The 20,186-nt window shown below is 31.2% G+C and overlaps 1 protein-coding gene across 1 annotated transcript; it reads left to right on the top strand.

Moving 5' to 3' along the window:
- Window positions 1-5,297: 5,297 nt before the first annotated feature.
- LOC129894370 (uncharacterized) lies at window positions 5,298-9,630 on the top strand. The gene is made up of 6 exons (XM_055970038.1): window positions 5,298-5,485; window positions 5,783-5,893; window positions 6,289-6,839; window positions 6,956-7,101; window positions 7,662-7,912; window positions 9,591-9,630. Exons 1-6 carry the CDS (start codon window positions 5,298-5,300, stop codon window positions 9,628-9,630), a joined length of 1,287 nt encoding a protein of 428 aa, XP_055826013.1.
- Window positions 9,631-20,186: the final 10,556 nt, after the last annotated feature.

The raw sequence follows: 20,186 nt of genomic DNA, 5'->3' as shown, positions 1-20,186 counted from the left end.
TCTTCTGACTCGAGCCTGTCGCATAGGAATTGCCTAGTGCAGTTTATATTCCTGTGTGGTTTGCAGGCTATTACACAGTAGGGGGGATTTACTCATTGCGCACAAAGTGCTCACCTGAAGGGTAGAGGTTGTAACAGCCTGCGGGTTATCCTGGAGTTTCAAAAAAAAAATCTTCCTATTATACCCTCAATTTATTAATATGGATCGAGTTAATATCTTTGAAAAATATAGGAAGTAAATATGTTTAAGACTCTATCAATTAATAGGGGTAAAATGGTAAACTCATATACCAATCATTATTTTCTTAATAGGTGTGCCAAATTAAAATTTGATAAGTAAAAAGGAACAGAGTACTAGTCTAAGTATAATACCCCCTCAGTTCTTTTTTACTTGTCAAATTTTGATTTGATACACCTATCAAGAAAATAATGATTGATATAGGCAGCCAATGAAAATTTCTTAAAGGAATATCACATTTTTATACTAAATAAACATAATTTATTTTTTAAAATTTTATTTATCATTAATGATATATTATTTTTAAGGATATAAATTTCAAAAAGATGAATAAAATAGAGTATCTTTTGGTTAGAGCCTATTTTCGATAAGGACACATGGCAATTATTTTAAATTAAGTTGCTTATTATTTGGGCATCTTGTTTTCTTTCCCTTATCAGAGTGTGAAATAACTTTTTGGAGTGATTGGATTTCACTATCATGCAGAGAAAGTTGCTTAAAGAATTGGTGGTGATAATTAAGCCTCACTTTGATGTTCATCCAAAAACCATATGTTTAGTTAGTTAGTGAGGAGACAATCAGCATGTGGTTATCATATGCCATTTCCCCCCACATTAGGTTTGGTTCAATATGGTGAGAGTCATATTTGCTTATAACCTAGTGAAGTATATCATATGCCAACCATTCTTCACTCTACCATTGATGTTGGCTATAAGCTTTTCACTGCTCATTAAAAAATGTCCGGTGGCTATTTTCAGAAATTTTTTGATTGGATCGGTGAAAATCTAAAAAATACATAAAAAATTAGAAAATTTTCCATTATTTCAGTGAATATATTTTCCATTATGTATTTTTTCAGTAAGTTGGTTTGGTTGGAAATTAATGAGAGAATCATGTTTTATAACACAGTTTTTTTTTATTAATTCGTGGTGGAAAAAAAACCTATTTCTAATAATGTCTAATTTATGGATGACAATAGGTAGGGGTGGCGTGGCGATGATTATTTTGTTGGGTGTTTGTCCCGACTTTCCTAGTATAATTGGGTTTTTCTTTTCCTAAAAGGAAAACACAAAGTTTTCATATATTTGACTAGTTTTTTTTCTTATAGGAAAAGGCTTATGACTCTATAAATAGAGGCTCATTCCTTCTAACATGATAACATTCACAATGTAGTCCTAAGGGGCTTTGAGTGTTTTGTGTGGGGGGAAAAACTGTGAGACACAAGTGATATGCTATCACTTGTGTGAACCTCTTTTTATTTCGAGTGAATTGTGTGAGGTTATTTCTCTCGATATTTTGTACTCTCATATTTATAGTGGATTGTTCATCTCCTCTTGTGGATGTAGGTCGGTTAACCGAACCACGTTAAATGTTTGTGTCTCTTTTGATATATTTTTCGTTTGTATTCTTACTTATGGTCTTTAGAGGTTTGCGTTGCTAGCTTGCGCATGACACTTAATTATTTTCGTTCCTAACATATTTTAGTAAATAAAATCTAATATCCAATTTTTCTATTACTTTATTGCATATAAATAAAATTAAAAATTTCAAAACCATTTCAATCATTTTGATTTTTCTTTGATATCGATACGATTCAATGGAGTTTTGGTACTTCATTTTTAAGACTTTAAGAGTAGCATTGTTACTGAAATGTCTCATTGTTATATATGTAAAATAATAACCTTTAATGTGATTCACAAAGTATTGATTAAAAGTATCATTGGTTCGTTGAGTGTAATTTTTTTACTATAAGAATTTGTATTTATGCATGCAATGCTCAAGAAAGATTTGATTTACGTGGCAGAAGTTGCAAGTGCAACCATTCAAATGGTAATGTCTACGTACTTTTTACCATTCAAATTCCACTTTATGAAATTATATTGAATATATTATTATCGTTATTAGTGTTATAATGTATTAAAAATCATCACTTTAATTATTTGCATCAATAATGTTTGATTCGATTTGACTTTCAAAAAAGAATTACACTCATACAACCGACATACGTACTACCACAAGTTAGAAATGCTTACTCAAATGATTAATCAATGGGAAAGTATATATACAAATATAATAAATAAAGAAAATTAAATGAGAATTCTTTGGCGTCACCAAGTACATCACAATGCTTTTTAAAAAAATGTACATTTATTAGAGCAACTCGAGAATTAGGGGGAAAATCACAGTGATCAAGAAAGTTTAATTAAAAGTAAAGCAGTAATTAACGGCATGTGAGTGGAGTATGCAAAATCATAATCTCCTTATATTATACCGAGAGAATTGCCAGATGTGGAATGTTCTGACTTTAATTAAACTAATTAAGTCTCTAATTGCATGATGTGGACTTGTCTCCTCCATAATAAAGTTGTGTGCCTTTTATGCTCACTTTGACTAGCATCTCGTTTTTCGATGGATCTACTAAATTTAGTTTTGAGCATAGCTGACTTTGCATCATAATCCCTAATCACAAATTCACAATACACCGGAGGAAAGACATCAATAATTTCGGGACGTGAAGCGAGTACTTTTAATTATTTTTTAGTATGATATGTTTTTGTGGAGCGTGTTATTTTCAAATCAATTGATGGATAGCCTAATTTGTTATGATAGATTGAAAGAGATAGAGAGGGGATCTCTCAAGGGAAAATCGATCTCTTATTTCTATCTATTGATAAGACAACTATCTATTATTGTTTCATTAGAAAGAAATCGTTATGTATCTGATAGAGTCTACATTGTACGTAGAGCGTCCAAATGCATTTTAGGCCAGGTCAATTCTCTTATCCGTCGGTCAATGCACAGGGCTCATCTCATGGAAGGAAAAGTCAAAATGTAGTTGTCCGGATTGCCACCTCGACGCATTCTCCTCTCTCTGGGGTATCGTCCCACACAGAAAGAAAGAGTGTTATTTTTAATATATCAAACCAAACAGTACATAAAAAAATCTCATCATTATCAATACATTTTATTCAACACTATTCTTATACATCCTACAATCGACTCTTGAGATCTTTGGATCACCAAGAAGACCTTCTCTTTGCCCCTTCTTTGGCCAAGACATAAGCAGCGTGATTTTTCTCTCGATACACATGCTTAACTTGTTGATCCCCCATACTATAACAAAAATAATTTTTAGCGGTAATAAATATGTACATTAACAAAGAGTGTTAAAATGTTTATCAATATTAGTTAATTCCCATCAAATTTAGTGTCGCTATAGGTTTTAGGGACAATTATAAAGAGTGCTAAAATATAATTATCGCAAGTAATTGCCTCTAAAAAAATATGTAGCGATAATTAAGCTATTGTCATCAATTAATTGCTGCTAAAAATCAATTTTGGTGTAGTCTGAGTGTTATCTTCAAAGACATACATTCAAAATATATAACAGTATATTATAAGTTTCATGCCCATGTTGCAAATAATTTATTACATAATTCAACTGAAATTTAGCATTATAAGGGACTAATCTTTGTTGTACAACAATTTTTAGTTCTTGCATTAAAGGCTGAAATTTCACAAAAATGTTAGTAGAGGGTGGAATTCCTTTGATAAATCAATTACTGAGTCGCTATTGCTATTTCTAATAACTCCTCCTATTCCTTTAGTACCATTGTTGCCCAAGCAAGAGCTATTTATGTTTATTTAGTTGTAGACTTCCCTATTAGGAGATTTCCAATCAATGTGGAAGTTTGTTCAAGCCATTCTAGTGGAGTTGTTTATAATCAAGTTGTACTCCAAGTCCTTAGAGTGTCTTTGGTAGATGAGATCCTTTAAATCAAGAAAAAATCGATCATGTCCATTAAGTTTGTTTTTATTAAAAAACATTTAATAGAAAATTGATGGATGTCCATTGGATTATTTTTTCCGCGCAAAAATTATAATCTTTATAAAGAAAACCGACACGATCCCTTTGTTTTTTTGTTTTTACACAAACCGACGGACATGGTCAATTTTTGAAGTTCAAAATTGCAGTTGAAGAGTATAAAGAAGAATGATGACAATATTTTATTAAAGAACATGTGTAGTCGAGTAATAGAATTGTCAAAAGTTATAGAAAGTATCTAAACTCGATTCCAAGTAGCTATATTTTTTATATATATTTCTGAAAAAAACGAACATTTAAAAAACCTACGGATAGGATCGGCTGTCCCACAATTTTAACCAACCCAGTCAGTCAATTTAGCAAAAGCGACGAAGGCAAAACCGACGATGCACAATCTGTCGATTTGGCATCAATTTTCCTTAAAAAATCGATCCTGTCCGTCGATTTTGGCCTTGGTACTGACCCATTCTTTAAAGTACTGAAAGGAATAAGGTCATTCATGGCCAGTTCTGGTGTTGGAACTGGCCCCTATTGCCTCATGATGCAAATAACGTTTGTCCATAAGTTGGTAGCGTTTGGACAATCAAGAAATTATGTTTGATGTCCTCATTCTCTGATTCACATAGGCACAATAGTGACATTAATTGGAGATGTTACTATGTGATAGAGAAACCTATTCTTCTATATATGGTGAAAAGTAATATAAAGAACATGATCTTGTTTGGGGCCCTTAAGTCTCCAAATCTAATTAAAGTCCTTATCAGAGTAGTTTATGTTGTTCCTTGTGATATCCTTATCATAGCTAGCTAGGTTGATACCATTAATGAGTTGTAGATATCATAAAAATGTTATGGAGTATATTTTATTTGGCCACCACCATTTTAAATGTAGGGAATTTTACCTAAATCACATAGAGAAAAAGCTCAATTACAATTTATCCCTATTTTTTTTTAAATTATCCGATTTTCTTGATTTTTCCTAGATTTCTGATACATTAGTATTACATATGATACATCAAGTTTTGATACATAATAATTAAAGCTGTTGATTTCTTTTATGGAAAGGTAACGTAAATCAAGTTAAGTTTGTTTGTTTCAATCAATTACTTAGCTAAATAAGGGAATTAACTCATACAAAGCGTAACAGTTATGAGGGACTTGAAAAATTAAAAAAACAGAGCATAGGATCGTACCAAACTTCAATCCAAAATTAAAAATTCATCAAGTAATTCGAGATGAATATCCCGATTCTACTGAGACATTCTAGAGTTTGGCAATCCAAGATGAGTTATGAACGATGCAAAATTGATGGAATCGTAGTGGGCGACAATATATCGTTCGTGAATCTAAAATCAGCAATTGCTGCTGAATTGACCATAGATGAATCAGTGAAAAATATTGAAATCCGATACATCGTTCAAGGTAATTCGTCGTCAATGATTATTCATAATGATATGAGTGTTAATTTTTACATAAAGTTGAAGAAGAACGAACCTGGATTCGTACTGTATCCCCTATGCATAACAACATCTGATAGAAAGAGATGTGACATACAAGTATTCGACGCTACCTCTGGAGCAATTGTTTGTGTCGAAGCAAACACGAATGATTCACAAATTTTTGGTTTAGAAGAATCTGATAATGCTGCAATCTGTTATATATCAAAATTGGATGTGACAAACTACATAACTGGTACAATTTGTGTGGACGTGAAGGAGAAGCAATTGTATAAGGACAAAGCAACACTAGTTGCTGTAATGGCCAAATACAAAATTGATAATGGATTCAATTTCAAAGTTAAAAGATTTGACAGTAAAAGATATGTGCATTTGTTGATTTTGGAAATTTTATTTTTATTTTATAGTCATGATACATACTAATTATTATGTATGAAGTACAACTGTAAATAATTTTGCTGTCAATATGTACTTTTATTTGGTCATATTACATATGAATCTCTATGTATCTGATACATGTTAATATTTTTTGAGTCATTTTTTATGATACATCATAACATTATGTATCTAATACAATTCAATAAGATTCCCTAATATACTGTTGATTTTGGAAATTTAATTTTTGTTCTATAGTCATGATACATACTAATTAATTATGTATCAAGTATAACTGAAAAATATTTTGCTGTCAATATGTACTTTTATTTGATCATATTACATATGAATGTATATCTGATACATATTAATATTTTTTCCTAAAAATGTGCAGTTATGTGTTAATATGCTATTTAGACGACTGTTGTTGGAGAATGAAAGCATCATGTAGGAAAAACTCCGTTATATTCAAAGTGAGATATTTCAATAGTGAACATTCATGTCTCTTAAGAGATAGGATTTTCAACAAAGTTCATGCTACAAAGTCTTTTGTTAGTGCATTCACTGCACCTAAATTGGTTAATCATAAGAGAATTCACACCGCTAATGATATACGAGAGGATATTAAAACAGTCTATGGGGTTGATATTACCTATCAACAAGCATGGCGTGCTAAAGAACATGCTTTGGAGATGTTAAGGAGAAAACCTGCTGATGAATATAGACAGTTGCGTGTATACATACATATGCTAAAAATCGTATATCCAAATTCATACATAAGTATGGACAAGTCACCAATTGATGAGTTCATGTATCTATTCATAGCGTTAAGGCCATTGATGAGGGATTTTCAATTTTGTAGACCTGTAGTTGTTGTTGACGGTGCTCATTTTGATGGACCTTATAAAGGGACATTTGTATTAGCTAGCACACTTGATGGGGCAGGTATTACTTTTTGTTATTGTTGTGTATTGAATAGCAATGTATCATCTCATTTGACACATTTGTTGTGAATCTGATGAATTCTAACAACTATTTTATGGCTGTTAATAATTTTTTAGGTTGCATATTGCCATTGGCGTATGGTGTTGTTGATACGAAAAATAATTCATCATGGACGTGGTTTTTCCAGCACTTCAAAGATGCATTTGGTGAGAGGGATAACATGTGTATTATATCAGATAGGAACGAAAGCATAATGAAGAGTGTAAGTATTGTATTTTCCAATGTCCCTCACTTTGCATGCTTATGGAATATATGGAAAAATGTGTGTACTAACTACAGGAGGAGCAAAGCTGTACTAAGTGACCTCTTCTATTCGATGGCCAAGGCATACCGAAAAGATGAATTTCAAAAAATTAATGGTAAAAGTTGAAAAAATTGATCACCGAATAACAGAGTATTTAAAAAATGAGGGGTACGAAAAGTGGTCAAGGGTTTATGCAACTGTCAATAGGGGAGAATGATGACTTCTAACATCGCAGAATGTATCAATGGATGTCTTGTTAAAGCACGAAAGTTGCCTATAATTGACTTTTTGAAGGAAACGAGAATGTTATTTGGTACTTGAAACTGCAAAAATATGGGAATAACAGCTTATACAAAATATACTCTGGGTAGAAAATTCGAAGATATCCTAGTAGTAAACACGATGAAGTGTTCGAGAATGAAGGTACACACCAGTTATTTTTAAGAAGATATCTTCTTGATACATAGTTGTTGTTTTTTTCCAGTTCTATATTCATATCTGTGATAATAAGCCTGCAGGTTGTTGCTTCATCAGAATATCTATATTCTGTTTATGAATCAGGTAGAAGATACATTGTGTGTATTGAAAGAAAAACATGCAATTGTGGCAGGTTTCAACTAGACGAGATACCATGTCCACACGCAATTGCAGTGTTGAAGAGTAAGAACATTGCAGACATGCACCCATATTGCTCTGATTACTACAAGTTAGAGGCGTTGGCAAATACTTATGAATTGCCAATGGTTTCAATGCCAGATAAGAAAGATTGGTCTGTTCCGAAAGAAATTTTGAAAGAATTCGTCTTGCCATCAAGATACAAAAGGATGCCAAAAAGACCAAAGAAAGGAAGAAAAAAGAACTCCAATGAGAAGCTAAGAACGAGCACAAATTATTTTGATCGTTGTGGCCATGAAGGCCACAACTGAGAGACTTGTAATTTCATTCCCAAAGAGAAATGATATTTTGATTTCTCAGGATACATTCGATTTGGATCATGTACTTACATCTACACAGATTTTTAACATTGTAGTGGTTGTATTTGATACATAGTTCTATGAATCAGAAAAGTAATTAAATATCAATAATTGATACATGCATGGTTGATAATTATTTTCATTGTAAGTAACTTGGTAGTGATATAGTAAAATTTATTAAATATAAAAGTAAATAGATTAAGTAAGAAATTTAAGCTAACAAATGTCACTGATACATCGTTGTTATGAATCTGATACATCATATAAAATTATATAATCATTTAACAGATTTGTGAAAATGATAATTTCAATATATGTATATGATGCAAAGAAAATGTGTCAAAAATTAATTTAGGATTATTTGGTACAAGGCACTACAGGTGTTTTGTTGTAGATATATCAGAAGCAGTAAAGTTTGATACATGAGAATTTGATACATAAACTTTCATCTTGTATTTGAGTTTGATACATTGATAACTAATACATGACCATTCGACAGATTTGTGGTTGATACATTGAAGATTATTGTATTATCTTTCTACTGATTTTTGGTTGATACATAACATCTTGTATTGATATTAGTTGTAAATGTATCAGAAGCAGTAAATTTTGATACATGAAAATCAAATACATAAACTTTCATCTTATATTTGATTTTGATACATTGATAACTGATACATGACCATATGACAGAGTTAGAGTTGATCATAAACATTGTTACAATGCACCACATATTAGAAAGGTTATGTATCATGAATAAATATTGATATTCATTTACACTTAATATGTACAATACACCACAGTTTCAAAATTCTCCTGAGATATGTAACTGATACAAAGAATTATGATACGAACAATGAAATTTATATTCAACAACATCTACTAAATTGTTGAATAGCCAAAAAAATATTTACTGATGGTGCCAAAATAAAATTGTACATTCTACTACTATAAAATTCAAAAAAAAACTACTCGACGTTCATCGGTTCTCCTTGACTAGGAGAGATAAAATATCTCTTAGGTTTTTTTGGATCGTTATTTTCATTGACATAACCATCTTGGCCTTCCGACAACCATAATTCCATAGTAGTGAGGCATATCTTGAACAAAAGTATTCGACATGTAGTCTAGTAGTTGGAATAGAAATTTTATCACTAAGATATTCAGCAAAAATAGTCAGAGAAATACCACAATCCCTACAAAAAAAGGAATACCCAACTTTAAAAAAGATAAAAATAATATTTTAATAATTTAAATATGCATATTTGTTAATACTTACAAGCTATCGCTTCCTTGTTGCGTAATTCCTTCAATATATTCAACTGCAAAAGGGTGATGTGCTTCAAACATGTTACCGATTGATTTGTCTTTGTATGAATCAAACGATGACCAATCAGTACGTTTATTCTTTTTTAAAAAACCACTATCGTGAAGGTATGTAGGTAGCATTACTGCTATCTTTTGAATCTCTAGGGAAGGGTTGCTACTTCTTCTTCCAGATGATGAATCATAGATGCGTATCAACCTCTATTTTAACACAACTACTGCCAGAACCCTATGAAAATTCCTATCACAATTTACCGGGATGTATACCTCATCTATCAAATGCCAAGGCAACCCGGCGGGAATTGAGAAACCTCTTATTATGTTCTTCATAGATCTTTCACGATGAGCTATAATAGAGGTCCGTGCCATATCATCTTGGGTAGAAAGGTCAAGTGGAATGTGATAGTATTGTGTGTGTGCAAATTCGATAAAAACTTTAAAAATATAGTTTGTTGTTGTGTATTGATACTAATTGCCCAACTGCATTTTCTATTTCTTTCGAAGGTAGTAAAATATTACATCGATGTGCTGCACATTTTTAGAAAGTATTAGTTATACAAACTGATACATAGTTATTAAACAGAGTAGAAACTTCTATACTGAATGTATCTTATTCATAGTATTTATGTATTAGACATTGTGTCTGACATATAACAGATGTTGTATCAAGAAATGATTACCTCATCATTTCAGCATCTGTTTGGCTGTGACATGAGGTAGAATCAGTTCTTATCATGAGAAAATGCCACTACAAAGTCCATTTTTTCAAACCCGAATAAAAAGCACTTGAATCTATAGTGTTCCTTCTTTGGTTTCCTGAATGAAAACTTAAATTAAAATGACAGTACATATACAATAAACAACTTGCATTGATATAAGTTGTAAATATCATACTTACTTGTTGGCATGCAATTTTAATAGTCCTTTATATATCCATTAGGAGTAGTCTGTGATAAAATCGGTTGGGGGATTATAGCATATGTCAAAACCTTCAAAGGGGTATGTTTGATACCTAACAATGGTCATTTTTTCCTTACCCTTTTCACTTGACCCAAATTTTATTAGATACGGTGATTGTAAGATCTTAGAAGGTATCCTACTTCTTGGAAGAGGTGTCTTCGCATCATTTGGCAATACATTGGGTTTTGATGGAAGAGTGGTAGGTAGCTGGCTATCACGTAGTAGACATTCATCCTGAACTACTTGTTCATGACTAATAGCAGCATGACCGATAATGAAAGTTCGTATATTAGAGCATCTATCACATCTCGAGTTTTGGGCGATATCAAGGTTGAAGTAGTGGATTCTTATTTTTTAAGAATTATAAAAATATAATGACTTTAGTATAATAAACTTTACTAAATTTAATGAATCAGATACAATTGAGGAATATTACCGATGTACTGGGTTGATTTTTTCTTTATCAATCTGCTCAACATGCTCTTCAACTTGATCAACTAAAAAGCGGAAAGTAAGTTCAACGGGTAAGAGAATGCGTTTAACCATATTATCAACAACCTCTCTTATATCTTTCATGACATTATTCTAAATTAAATGTATAATGTCAATACTAAACTTATTAATGTTGAATGTATCACAATAATTGATCTGATACATTACCTTTAATATATCAGAATCAACAATCACTTGAAAAGAATATGCCCTAGCTGATTTCATGTGGTCTGCTGATACATTCTCTAATTGTTGTGGAATATTGGATGTTTCTAGTTCCTACAAATGTAATAATAACAATTATTTAAGAAAATGTCCATTGAAATGATACATTACCTTTAATACCTAAAGTTCTGATACATTACCTTTAATGTATCATTATAAACATATTATTGAAGAGATTCTGCAGCATCTGATACATTGTGGTGTTCTGATACTTCATCCACCTCTTGTATCGTGTTGGATGGTTGTGCTTCCTGCAAATATAATAACATTTACTTATGATATATGAGCATGAAATGTATCAAGATCTATATAGCATCACAGGTTTAGTAGATACAAGAGCTACATAGCATCAGATCAATCATAAATTTATTTCTGATACATCACCTTTAATGTATCAGTTGAAACATATTGTTGATGAGATTCTACAACATCTGATACAATGTCATGTTCTGATACATCATCCATTTCTTGCATTGTCTTGAATGGTTCTGCATACTACAATTATAATAACATATACTTATGAGAATGACAATTACAATGAAAACTAAAGATCTCATATATGAAAATGAAATATATCCAGTAGTTTAAAAGTATATCAAAATAGAAATATCAATAATTATGTGATGTATCTACCTTAATTTCTTCGTGGACATGAGATTGGTCATTTGCAAGTGGGGGATCAGATTTATTTGGATCATTGTGCTCCTCCAATACAATAGGTGCTTGTTGTTCTTCCACCACATGAAATGGTTGAACAAAATCATCTTTTTTAATTAGAGATGATGTGCCAGTCATGTGGTGCATTATATTGTAAATGACTTTCAAGAGATCGGTATGATTTGAATCAATTTTATTCTCTAGTCGCTTGAACTTCTGGTCAACCTTAATACAATAATATAAAAAATCAGAATATATCAACTTATTAAAAGTATATTGTGTGTCTTAAATCTTATAGTAATAACTTACGTATATCTTTAGAGACTTCTTTAATGCTTTGAATTCCACATGAATAATTTGCTCCAAATTACCGAAAGATTTACCGTCTACCACTGACTTTGCCGTTGGTTCTGTAGCAGTAGAAACAGGCTTTTTTAATGGCTTTGGTGGTATGACATCCTTGTGTATGTTAGCTGTTTCTACTTGAATGAGTTTTTACCAGGGGCAGTCTTCCTTCTTTTGAGAGGAGGTGGACATTTATCAGCAACATGACCGACTATTCTTAACAATTCTGTGGGTAGTTTTGTTGAAAAGTTCTCAAATCCAGAGAGTTCTTGATGGTCCATAAATTTGACCTCGACAGTTGATGTAATAGCTTCAGTAGGATGTTCACTGCCAGGAATGACAAGTGCTTCCATTTCATCTTGAGTTGGCACAATATTGGAGCATGGATATTGAAAACAAATTGATTGAAAAGCAGAAAAAAACAAAAATAAGAATCATTATGAATCATGAGTTCATGACAGAAATCATATGTATCAGAACAAAGACTGATGTATCAGATTCAAGACTATTGAATGTATCATAAATGTTATGTATAATAAGTCATTGCATAATTGAATAATGAATAATCTTAAAATACATTTAATAAGCCACAGATGGTATATACATTTGATATAATTATGAAAATAATTTCATGAAATATACCTCACTGAAAATGCTAGACATGAAGGTCTCAAATTTTGGCTTGACTGCAATAACACGCCAATTCAGAATTTTGAACATTTGATTACCTACTCTTACGACAATTTCAGAAGGCACCTGAGATGCACGTTCATAAATCCATGCATTTAGAGCGTAGGGCATGCCGCCCAAACGATACATTTGTTTGGCAGTAGAAAACGCCTGCCTCATTCCTTTCATCAATTTGGAAAATGCTATTTTACTCCATGAAAATTGCTCATATCTACCATCCTCTACCATCTTAAAATCATCAACAGAAATAGGTGAATCACCTAGTTGAGAAAACACAAAAGTATGGATGAAGTAGAGAATGACCATCTGAACAACATCTTCATTGGTTTCCCATCCTCCAATCAGAAAATGCTGAACGAAACGTCCTTTGTTTACCCTATTTTTTGCACCAGAGAAATATCTAGACAACAATCTACTTGTTGGTGCATCTGGTTACCGAAATTCATTGATATTATCGGTACATCGCAAACCGGTAATAATAGCAAATTCTTTGATTGTGAATTGGAGTACATTACCCTGCACGTGATGAATGTGCAATTCCTCTTTGATTTTTTGCTCCACCTCAAGAAGTAAGAGGCATTTGATGATTTGCCCTTGAAAATTACACTGTGGCATATCTAGGTAGTGACCAAAGATGGTTTACCTAAATAACTGTATAGCTTCTCACCTATTGATGATTTGAAATCATCAATAAAATTAGCCGTATATGCAGTGCCGAATCTCAAAGAGTGGGAAGGGATCTTTTTGATGACGTACTTCAGTCCTTGCATTGACAGAAAAAATGATTAAATGCAACTTGAACTTAATACATTGTACATCTGATATGATACATTAGAATAGATGATACAAAAGTGACCTTATGAATCAGATGCATGGCTAATCATTATACATATATAGCTTATGTATATTGATATGAGACACTTTGTTTTGCTCTTAGGTATCAAAGATAATAGAAAAGGCAAAAATTAATGTATCATAAACAACGCAAAATCAGAAAAACCTTATGTATCGTGATTAGTACATGATTTATCATAAGATTATAAAAAGCAGCAGACCTTATGTATCAGAAAAATAATAACAAAAAACATATCAGAAGCTGAAGTATCAAAATAGGAACATTAAGAAAGTTACATTCAAATGTATCAAAAAAATCGAGATTTTTTTTTTAAAAACAAAACACAACTTAGATGAAATCATACCTTTGGGAGATTAGGGCGTGTTGTAACCCCTTCAATCTCTTTGTTTGCTTCTTTGGGTGCATGTTGAACTGGAGATTTCAGCTACAATTTCGCACGTAACTTATCTATAACTACTGGATCGTTACGATATTTGGATCTAACATCGCGGTATCCTTCCCAAGATGAATTAGAACCCGGAGAAACATAAATTCCTTGATTTTTATTCAACTGTGTGAGACCAACACTAAGATAGAGCGGATTCCATATGTATCAGTGAACAATAAGAGAAAAAACAACAAACAATTACAGAAGAAATCAATTCAAATCGAAGGAGGTTAGATTGAAGTGAGATTTTAGATAAGAAAAATCTTGAATATACCTTACTTAGAAGCTTGAAATTGAGTAATAATTGGACTGAAATTCAAAAAACAAACTACCGAAGTTGAAGCTTGAAATTAGGCGTGAATTAAGAGTAGTTGAGAGAAGTTAAATGTGATGTATCTGAGAGATGGAGAGAGAGTTAAAAAAAGAGGAATTTTAGAGATTTTTACAAATAGTAGGAAATATTAGTAAATATGGTAATATAACATGTGCAAATAGGTAATTTTACCTTAAATGTATCCAATTTTCAAAAAGATTTACACATCTACTCGTAGGGCTGTTCACAGTTTTGGTTAAAACCAAATCCAAACCGAAAATTTAACCAAACCGAATTAAAAAACCGACATTCAGTTTGGTTTGGTTTGGTTTTAAATTTGAATAACCGATAATATTTGGTTTGGTTATGGTTATAGAAAAAAATAACCGAATAAATAACCGAACCAAACCGATAATTATATACTTAAAATTTATAATTATTTATATGTATAATATTAGTTTTTCATAAATAATTAAAGATATTTTATACGTTTTAATTATTAATTTAATATTAATATATTTATTTTTAAGGCCCAACAATCCAAACCCAACTCTCAAGCCCAATTATATATTCTAATAAACACTAAACAACGGTCCAAGTCCAACAATCCAAGCTCATTAGCCCAACTCTCAAGCCCAATTCTAAATCCTAAATTCTAAATCCTAAATTTCTAATAAGCACTAAACACTTGAGCAGTAGGCAGCAACATAAAGTAAAAGTTAAAACTTTAAAACCCTAGTATCTGTTTTCCTTTTACATTTTTGTTCCTCTCACATTGGTTTCTCACAAAGTCACAGACTCACAGTCATAGACTAACAGTGAAGGCTCAAGAGCAACCTCAACTCCTCAACCCCAAGTATAAGATTGTCAAATTTTGAGAAGGTTTGTAAGGAGTTTTTCAAATTTTAAATTGATTTTAAGTTGTTTTCTTTTTTTTCCGAATGTTTAAGTTGTTTCATTTTCTGTTTTGAACCTCTGTGGGTCGTAAGGAAAAAAGAGCTTCATAAGAATTTGAAGAATGTAGAGAGAGAATATTTGAATTATCTCGGCTAGTCATAAACTGAATAACCGAATCAAACCGAACCAAACCGACAATAACCAAACCCGTGGTTATTATTTTACTTGGTTTGGTTATGGTTTTAGACATTTAATAACCGATTAAATTGGTTTGGTTATGGTTTTAATCAATAACCGACCCAAACCGAACCATGAACACCCCTATCTACTCGCTAGGAACAATTTCAAACATAATATATATATTAGTTGTATATATTATGATAAATATATGACCAATGTAGAGCTAGCAATCTTTTAGCATATCTTTAGGGATTCTTATAGGTCAGGTCGACATTTATATATTTAGTTCAATGACAAAGGAAAATGTACAGTTTTTTCTCCCTCTATAGCCGAGTCTCTTTTCATATTTTGACAGGATTTCAGAGTCAGACCAAACCAATCAGGGACGGACCTGCCTTGATTTAAGTGGATTCAGTTAAATCCGTTTTGTCGAAAAACTATATTTTTTTCAAAGAACCAAATGTGGATAAATATAAATTGTTGAATCCACTTGACAGAAGATGAGGCATAATATAATAGTTTAAGCGGATTCAAAATGATCCAAGGTTTAAAGTTCGAATCTAAGCTCCTACCTTTTTTCACGCATACATTTTCTTTATGAAGTTGTTTGTAAGATCACAATATGATCGCCTCTTGCACAAGTAAAGCATTCAGAATCTTCATGCACCAACTTGAGGGCACAGGGGTATTAGCCATATAATACTGTTGTTTCAACATGTAATTAGCACCAATAATAGTGTGCTTTGTGTTGTTTCCTTGGAATGTTTCTTTGTTGATTGAGATGGAATCAAAACACATAACAAAAGTACTATTTGAGTTTCAACAGAAAGAGAAAAGATTCGTATGGAGCTAAAATTGTTTTGCACAAAATTTTGTATTTCAACTTGGGCATAAATGTCTCCAACATCAGTCATAAATGTGTGAAGTTCAAGAGTAAATTGTCTCAAGTTAGCATTTACTTAAACAAGCAGTATGTGAAACATTAGACAAATTTTTTGACTTCATATACTAATATTTTCAATTTTTTCATGTTTGGTTGGATTAAATATTTTGGAAAATATTTTTTCAAATCAACTTATTTTTCTCAAATTTAAGGAAAATACCTTACCTCCAAAAAGTAAAAAAAATATTTTTCAAAACTCTTTTGCAACCTCACATCTCAACTTTCCATCCTAACTCAAGTCTTGGGTATCGATTCCCGACACAATTCGAGATTCGAATCTTGATTCTCGATTATCTAGGGACCCGACTCCTGACCTCAATTCGAGAAACAACTTCCGGGTCGAGGTCAGATCTTAGTTTGGGTGTAGTTTACTGAGTTAGGATTCGAGGTCGAATCCCGGATAGGATATCGGGGTCGAATTCCGAGTCAGGTGTCGGAATGGGGTTCTCAGTCGGGTGTCAGGATGGGGTTCTTAGTCGGGTCTAGAGTAGAGAGTCGAAGTCGGATCCCAGGTCAGATGTCAGATTTGTGTCTCGGAACGATCGTCGGGGTTGGGTGTCAATGTCAGATCCCGATTCAAAAGTCGGGTCCCAAGTCAGCTACCAGGTCCGATCCCTGTTCGAAAGTCAGGTCCTGGGTCGAGAGTCGGAGTCGGGGTCGTGTCCAGGTTTAGGTCCAATTTGAATGTCGGATTTTGGATCGAGAGTCGGGGTTAGGTCCTAGGTCGAGTCTCGAGTGTCACACCCTATTTTCGAGCGGGTCAAAATAGTTCACAACATAAAAAATGGCTATGCCTCTGATTTTGAAATTGTTTGTTTAGAGTCGCCACCTAATTTTAAGGAAAATATTAGGAAAACCATTGTAAATGTAAACTCTGTTTTGATTTGCGAAACCTGTGAGATTCTAAGTAAGGGTTTTAGTTACTCGAGGGGAAGGTATTAGGCATCCCTCAGAGCCTATCCAAAGATAGTCCTTAAATTTAGTTTTAGAAAAATGATTAGGGATATTTATTCATTTTGTTTGTTTTAGAAATATTAAGAAGAAAGGTTTTATTAATTTTGAAAAAATAGTAAAAATATAAGGTATGTCATATATATACATCTTATATATGAATGACCCAAATTTAATAATAATATATTTATTGTATAAATAAATAATAAATAATATACTTAAAATATATATAAAAAATACAAATGTATATTTTAAAATCATTTGAATAAATAACTTACTTAATTTATGGTAAAAATAAATGTCTAGTATTAGCAATGGTTACTTTATTTGTAGCCACAATAAAAGAAAAATGAATAAGATAATAGGCAAGTGTAGATATATGAATATATAATATGTTGTAAATCTAATTTGGGTGAAATTTCTAATAAGATTAAGGATGCGAAAAATCATTTGAGTTTTAAAATATTAAACTACCCCAAAAATATATACAAACAAAAATATTTAAAAGTCGATAGGAAATAAAATTATCTACGTTCTTATTTTCTTCGGATCAGCGCCGGCTCATTAATTGGAAGACAAAATATATAAAGTTTTTGTCATTTTTCTGCTCGGGTCAACTTCCATCATTTCCGAAGGGCCTAACTACCCCTACCCCTCTTATGTTCATTTGTTATTATAATCCTAAAGCGATCTAAAAGAAATAAAAACTAACGTCCTAAAGCGTGTCTATCGACCCAACTTAATGTCCAAGAGACATTGGATATACTATTAGGGTAGGTTTTAGACCAAAGAAAATATAGGCGTCCTAATTAGACTCATCGTCAAACAAAACAGATAGGACAAGCAGTTAGCACATAAAATCTCAAATAAGCCTCTAGATTAATTAATTAGCATGCTTGAAAACACAGATAAGTTGTGAAGGTCATAATAATTATGTGTGTGCATATGATCAGACGTAGATATTGTGAAGTATAAAACTTGATAAAGATAGACAATAAATTTCATTATTTTAAATATATGAAGGCAATGTTAATTACAAAGGCGATTGTAATAAAGAAGGCATGCTTGATAATTTTAGTTATTAACTAATAGTGTTTATAAATCATATTAATATGATTTTAGTTAATAACATGATGAAGATTTATTAAAATACTAGAGATAGATATGGTATCTAAATGAAATGATATGCTAAACATTTATTAAAATGGTTTCAAAAAATATAATAAATATTTGTTAAGATCTTATAGGCATGGTTTCTACACAATATAACGTCACATTACAAGGGATATGATTTTAACCAGCAAAATCAATTTTTATCTATGGGTGTGATTTCTACATGAAACAATGTTCTTAAAATATTTACATTCAAAAAATATGCTGAAATTATTATTTAAACCTATGAACATGATTTCTAAAATATAGAAATATGATGAAATATTTATTAAAGGCGCAAAAACTATAAGCATGATAACTACAATAACTCGTGTGAGTTCTTCCTAATATTTAGAATACATTTTTTACTACTTTGCTGAAAATCTTGGATAAAGATTATAAATATGGAATAATATAATTTTAAATAAAGAGAATGTTCTAATATAAAATTGATTAATTAACAATTATTCAAATAGTATGAGGATTGGTAATTTAACTCAAACGAGGCAAGATTTTGGGCATGTTATTACTTTCATATGTATATTTAAAGGAAGTTCAAGACATTAAACTAGATGACACGTTTTAAATATATAACAAGGATAGTAAACTAAGATTTAGTCTTTCAACGTCCTAACAAACATAAAATCAAAGATCTTATTAACAAACTATTGCTTTAAATTAGATCTAAACATGATATTAATGGCATGATTTCTAAATTTTATTTAAAACTATAGGTATGATTTATGGATTGACAACACACTATATTAGACATGATTTCTATGTGAATCAATATAATGAAAATATTTGACATCTTATAAGCATAACTTAATTCCTATAAAAATACTAAAATATTCATTAAGTCCTATAGACGTGATTTGCTATATGATATTCAACATAAAATCTCATGCACATGATTTCCAAATGACTAGCATATTAAAATTTTAATTAAAATATTTAAACATGATGTAATTAAAAATTGTAAATCCAATGACCATAATGTCTACACAAAATGGCATTTAAATCTAAATATGATTATTACTACATTCAAAATGATTTAGTAGATCCTACATATATAATGTCTAGATAATTAATATGATAAAGCTATTATTTGAAACTATATTCATGGTTTTAGTCTTAAAGTACAGGTTATAATGTGGAAATATCATCAAAGTAATTATTAAATGAGATTTTTCATAAACAAAGATAACACATAAAAAATAAACAAATTATTTTTTAAACATGTATGATGATAAATGATATTTAACGAACTATTCTTAGATCATTTTTATTGTTATTTTTATATATATATAAAGTAAACATCTTGTAAAACATATAAATTTTTATATCGTGAATAAATGGACCTAAGCATGTGGAAATGAGTAGTATAACTATATCACATGCATTCAAACACATAAATTTATGATAAACTAAAAAAATAAATAAATAAAGCAAGTAGCAAGTATATCCCCTCCCCATATATTTTCCCCAATTTTCATTATTTATATACAGAGTTACTTACAAAATTATTACAAAACCGCATAGAGAAGCAAATAAATAAAGTACCATAAATTACAAATAAAAAATTCGAAGTAGAGTAATAAAATTTCGGATCTCCGGTCCAAGCGAACTCTTCATGTCTTGAACTTTAAAGTTCA

Source organism: Solanum dulcamara, chromosome 1 (assembly GCF_947179165.1).
Source record: "Solanum dulcamara chromosome 1, daSolDulc1.2, whole genome shotgun sequence".
Classification (NCBI taxonomy): Eukaryota; Viridiplantae; Streptophyta; class Magnoliopsida; order Solanales; family Solanaceae; genus Solanum; species Solanum dulcamara.
This window is presented reverse-complemented; position numbering and strand designations above follow the sequence as displayed.